Here is a 6000-nt window from a genome sequence, read left to right as displayed (position 1 = left end):
CCCCTCTCTCGGCTCCGCTCCCCTCCCCTCGACTCCCCTCCCCTCTCTCCGCTCCCCTCCCCTCCCCTCTCTCCCCTCCCCTGCCTCGGCTCCCCTTCCTCCGCTCCCCTCTCCTCCCCTCTCTCCCCTCCCCTGCCTCGGCTCCCCTTCCTCCGCTCCCCTCCCCTCCGCTCCCCTCCCCTCGCCTCGCCGCGCGCCCGCAGGTCTAGGACTCTGCCCTCCTCTCCATCAGGTGGAGCCGTCCGCGCCGCCCGCCGCCTGCTGCCCGCCCCGCCCGCGAACCGCGCGCAGGCACCTTGCAGCGCCGGGAGGTTAACGGAGGCCCCGGAGGAGGTGAGGCCCCGGAGCGGCGGGGCGGGGGTGGCCGCGGCCGTCGGGGCTGGCGCCAGGGCCCGGCCGGCTGTGGGTCCCGCAGGTACCGCTGTCGTGCTCGCCGCCCCACGTGGTGGCTGCCGAGGGTTGCCGTGGTTTTTCCGGCACTCGGGCTTGAAACGCCTCCCGGTCCTTTTAGAGGCAGGCGGCTCACCACTTAATCCAAGCTTTTTTTTTTTTTTCTTCCCCTTCTGCCGGGGACCGGAGGCTGCGGGGAGGGGGCGGAAGGGGGTTGGGGGGGGGCTGGGAGGGGTGGAGGGAACAGGCCCAGCTGGCTTGGTGGGGATTTGAGCCAGCTGCAGGGTCGCGAGGCCAGTCTCAGGGACCCGTGCGAGGGCCAAACAAGGTCCTGCCAACCCCGGGTTCCCACCGTCCCTCTCCTGTCCGAGACTGAGTGTGTGTGTGATGCGCACACGCCCCTACGTGGGCCTGATTTCCGCGTGTTGCCCAGTTCACTAGCTTCACGACCCTGGTTTTGTAATATTTCCCTGGGGCCTGAATTAAGCAAATCTGGGCCCCAGGCCACTTAGGAATTAACAGGCAAAATGAAACAGCAGCTTAAAAGATAAATGGTACTTAAAACGTCCGGTGTTGCTTTGCGAGGCACAATCTACATTCTAATATTATGAGTCTCACCCACTGCAAGGCTTGCCTCAGGGCTGGTGCCCAGACCTTCCATTCCCCCTCCCCCCCCCGCACCCGGAGACTTCACGGAGAGCTCCTACTAAAGTTACAGCGCTCCGCATGCCATGTTCTCACTCTTAATATGTTGTCTGGCATAGGTTGTTAAGAATCATCCTCCGTCTTGTGCATGTGTTTCTGATCTGCCCCTTTTGTTTCGCTCTATTCTCTGTCATCGAAGGAGCGGGGCTGAGGCTGTGCTGACACTTTGCTTCTGTACCTTGTTTGCTCATTTAGCCGATGGGGGCCTCTTTGGGGTCCTCTTTAGTTTCTGTTGCTCAGCATTTCTTTTCTCCCTCAAAGCTTGCGTACACATTTCCCTTTGATATGTTTAACAGCCTCGAAGGGATGCAGTTAAATAAACTATTAAGTTAAGAATAGAAAAGTCAACAAAGCAGACACCTACTAATTTGTAGATCTTTGATGTCAACTACCAGATGTAAGCTCCTACCAGCGCCGGCTTTCCTCACTTTTCCTCGTGGGGCCCTACTTCTCTTTTTCTTGTTCCTCACTACCAAGGGATACATTTTTAAAGTTAACATCCACATGGAAACTTGGAGTTGGAATGTGCCTCCAAGTCAGTAAAATCCCCAAAGTATGTAATAGTGGATGGAAGGAAGGCTGAGAGTTTCCCAAAAGACCTCCCCAAGGTCCAGTGAGTGAAGAAAGCAATGACTGATTTTATGTTGAAAGGCACACATCAAGAGGGCATCTTTCATTTTTTCCCCTTACTCTTTAGTCCACCCCTTTCTTCTGTAAAATGCTGCCTATTATATGCAGTTGTAACTATCCTTATAGTTTGTATCTTAGGTGTATTCTCTGCTTCCACACCAAACTGTGAGCCCCTGAAGACATGGTCTGTTCCCTGTGATTTTCATTACCCCCAGTGCCTGCTTAGCTCAAGTATCTCTATCTAAACATCCATCAAGGAAATAGATGTAGATAAATTCACTTTGTTACCCTTTAGGGAAACAGACTTGGATTTGAGTGTGGGCTTCACCACAGGGGACAGACCTGAAGCTTCTTCCCAGGCAGTTGCCTATGACCTTGGCCTCTCCTTCGCAATAGGATTCACAGCACCTCTTGGAGAAAAGACACTCTGAGAGTGATGGAGGGCTTATTAGAGGAGAGGCTGCAAACGCAAAGACAGACTGCTCCCCTCTCCTTGTTAGGAAATGCACAACCCAGGATGGTAATAATAATAAATGGGCATGTGTCACAAACCTGCTCGATTTCCCTCCTAGTTCCTTCATTTTGCTTGGGAGGAGTGGTGCAAGGCGAACCAAGGTCTAAACGTGCAAGCTTTATTCCCTTACCTCTCCCCCTTCTAGGAAAGTCTCCAAAAAAGGTAAAAAAAACAAAACAAACAAACAAAAAAAAAAAACGTGCTTATCTCTTCCCCCAACTCCGAGACTCCAGCTGCACACATTGGCCAAGTCCTTCCTTGAGAGGGATGTATCCCACCCCCCACCCCACCCTACACACACACACACACTCCACACTCGCCGCTCTGCTTTTCCCTTTCAGCCGGTTTCCAATCCACCACCCTCACCACCACCCCATCCCCGTGCAAAGGCAGGGCGTGCATATTTATAATATGCATCCTTAACTTCACTCCCGCTGCACAACAGTGTGTGCTGTGGACAAAAAGTCACAGTGGGCTCCCCGTTCCAGATGCCTGTGGGTCCATCATGGTGACAAAAGCTGAATTTCCCCCTCTTTGGGGGGGAAAGGGAGCAGGGAAGGGAGCGCGCAGCCTCCCCCTCCCCTCCCCGCCCTCCGCGCTGCATAGATCTCCTTTTCTCCAAGTGTTTCCTCTTTAATTATGACCTGTTCCCCCTCCCTCTCCCCCCCACCCCAGCGTCAGTGAAAGGAGCCCTTCTGTCACTCGTCACTGGCTCCCTCGCCCGCCCGCCCGCCGCCCGCCGTGGGAGGAGCCCGCCGGAGGAAGCCGTGCGCCGGGGCTGCACAGAATGGATCTGCTCGGAGCGGGGACGTCGCTGAGCAGCCCGGCTTCCCGCGGCGGCTAGGAGCCGGCCACTGGCCTGGGCGGGCTGCGGGGACCGGGCCCCGGGAGCACCGAGGCGCGACCCCGGGAGCATCGCGGCCGAGGCTGAGCGCGGCCAGCCCCCGGGAGGACAAACTCACGGCCACCCCAAGTTGCGCCGCCGGCCCCCCCTCGCTGCGCTGAGGAATGAGACCTCTCCAGCTCGATCTGCTCTTCGTGTGCTTCTTCCTTTTCAGTCAAGGTAGGACCCCCCAACCCCCACCCCCACCGCGCGGGCCGGAGTGGCCGGGACCGGTCCACGGGGCGGCGGGGCGGCCGGCGCGGGCGGGGAGCGCAGCCGGGGGCGGGCAGGCTGGGGGAACCGCGACCGGTCCTTTGCGCCCGGGATGCGCCGGCCGCGCGCCTTCGCGAATGCAACAAAATGGTCCCGTGTCTTCTCCTCCGGGAGCTTGGGGTGCGGGAGGGGTGGCTTGCTCCTCTCACTTGTCAACATCCAGCTCAAACTCTCCGATGCAAATGAGTTCTTTATGCTCCCGGAGCGTGCGGATGCTCCCGGTGCGTGCGGGAGGCAAGCCTCCCGGCGGGGACGCCGCTCTCAACTTCTGGGCGCCTCCTCGCCTTCGGACTCGGGTGGCAGGAGGAGAGACAGCTGGGTCTAGGCGGCTGCTCCAGCTCCACCGAGGTCCGCCTCGCACGCACGGGTGTAGTCGGAGAGCCGGCGTGTGCGGTTGCACGGCTGCAGAAGGGGCCGCGACTCGCGGATGCACCGCGGGGGTCGTTTGCAGCGGTTGGGAAAAGCGTGTAAAGAGTTTCATTGAATTGAACCGGGGTTGTCTGAATAAGGCTGCATTCTGAATCCTACACAGCCCTGGATTGAGAGCCTAAAGTGAGCATTTGGCCGCTGGTGCTAATTGTTGACTTTGTGCAGCCTGGCAGGGGAGCAGAGCGGCTGGGGGGACTTGCCCTAAAGAACTTCGCTACCTCTGGGCTGGCTCCCTGCCCCCCTTCCGGGAGCCCTGGCGCTGGCAATGCTGGAGGGGTGGGGAGGGAAGTCTGGGGAGGCACCGTGAGTGCCTCCTTAGCCAAAGGCATCAAAAGTCACCTGTGGAATTGAGTTCGAAAGGGGATGAGTAAATCGGCTCCTTCCCACTCCTTTGGAATGCCCGAGCTGCCTCTGCCATCTGAGGCAGCACTTGTGCCAGCCAGCACAGCTCTGAGAGGGACAGGACTCTCAGAAAAATCCACAACAGAGCATGTCCATCTGTTGATTAAATGAAGGGTAAAAGTTTTCAAGGAAGCAGAGCACCGCCATGGGTGGCTGGCTCTGCAAGCAAACAGCACGTCTCCTTTTCTTTCCCTGTCAGGGAGAAGCCAAATGTAAGCAGAAACCCACGCCTCCTTCCTCTGCTCTGCCATTGGTACTTGTGGTCACTGCAGATTTTCCCCTTGTCAAACTTTGCTCAGGGCCACCCTGATGAAACCGGAGGGGCCTTTCCCCCATAGCAGTGTGTGTACACCCACGCCTGTATGTAATTATAATGTGTGCACACACACACTCATGTATTCATAGGGTAGCGTGCATCTCACCAGGGCTCCCTACAACAGCAGGAAGATAAATTGCCTTCCCTAGAGTTTTCAGGCTGAATGAATAAGAACTATCTGAGAACACTGGTACAGAAACAGTTTGGGTTATATTACCATTTTTGTGAGATCACTCTCCTTGGATGCCTGTATGCTTGCTTATGGGCGCGCACCCGCGTGCGCGCGCGCGCGCGCGCGCACACACACACACACACACACACACACACATGATCTCCTTTGCCTCTTTCCAATTTACTCAGGAAGTTGCCTGCAGAATCCTTAAAAGGAGGAGCCCGCCATCCCCCCCCCCACCAGCCGCCGCCCCGCTCCACAAATGTTCATGGGACCCATGCACATTTTAATCAGCCCATGTGTGGTTGGAAAGCTTGAGCTGTGATTCTCCTCTAGATTGGCATAAGAAGCCTTTGGTGTCTTAAGTGCCTCTCTGGCTGTCTGAATCATCACAGTGTGCATCTTCTGCTTTTCTTATCCCTTTCTCAGTACCGAGCTGTTTTTTCACTGTCTCATAGGAGTCTTTAAATATTTACCTATGGAGGTTAAACGCTCCGTTTCATCTGCCCTTAGCCCTGAGAGCCCTAGGAAGAAACCACCGTGTCCTGCAGTGCCTACTTGCCTGTTACTCCTGAGTGTTCTGAGCTTGGCCAGCACTTACCAAATGGCAGATGTCATGGCCCACGGGGCTCCAGAAAGGGTCTAAAGAAAGACGATGGGACAAAGCGGAGGCAGCTGGTCCAAATGCCCTACAACACCGGACGCTGCGGGTTTCGTGCATAGACAGCCCCCGATGACCGGAATTAAGGGCCAAGTGGGATGATGTTTCTGGACTTTTGTGATATGCTACCTTTTGACTTGATCCATAGACCTGTGTTTTACTGTGGGTGTTGTTTTGAGTATCGTGAATTCCCCGGATGATTCCGTTTGATACTAGATGTATGTGATCAGTTCGCGTGCTGTGCCCGCCCCTGCCTAGCGCCATGCATTTCTCAAGTCATCAGTTAGGGCGCATCCACTTCCGAGAGGTCGTGAGAGGACCAGCCCGCAAGCTCTAGGTGACACCCACACACGTCCCCCTCACCGAAGTGGCACCCTGCCTGGAATGCCCCGTCGAGCCACCCGTTTGACCCTCACATCCCACAATGCTTCCTCCTGGGATACTTTCCAAGGAAATGTGCAGAGACTCAGGGATGCCCCTCCTCTCAGAGAAAACAAATGTCCAGGGTTCTTTTTAAGCCTTTATCTGGCACTCCGGTGACACATCCATCTGCTGCCCAGCACCTCTCCCAGTGGGAGCCTATGTGTCATTTTAGAGTTTCTGGAAACACAATTCTCATGCTTCC

At 56.3% G+C, this 6000-nt stretch overlaps 1 protein-coding gene across 2 annotated transcripts in view; it reads left to right on the top strand.

The window, feature by feature from the left end:
• Positions 1-240: 240 nt before the first annotated feature.
• The window catches only part of KIRREL3 (kirre like nephrin family adhesion molecule 3), a 545006-nt gene continuing 539246 nt past the window's right edge, over positions 241-6000 (top strand). For both annotated transcript variants that reach the window (XM_055304776.1, XM_055304774.1), the window contains exons 1-2: positions 241-333; positions 2915-3302. In XM_055304776.1, coding sequence (XP_055160751.1) covers positions 3248-3302 — 55 coding nt within the window. In that variant the 5' untranslated portion in view covers positions 241-333; positions 2915-3247. The remainder of the gene's footprint in view (positions 334-2914; positions 3303-6000) is intronic.

This window comes from Nyctereutes procyonoides, unplaced genomic scaffold (assembly GCF_905146905.1).
Source record: "Nyctereutes procyonoides isolate TBG_1078 unplaced genomic scaffold, NYPRO_anot_genome, whole genome shotgun sequence".
Taxonomy (NCBI): Eukaryota; Metazoa; Chordata; class Mammalia; order Carnivora; family Canidae; genus Nyctereutes; species Nyctereutes procyonoides.
The sequence above is the reverse complement of the archived record's forward strand: the minus strand, read 5'-3'. Positions and strand labels throughout refer to the sequence as shown.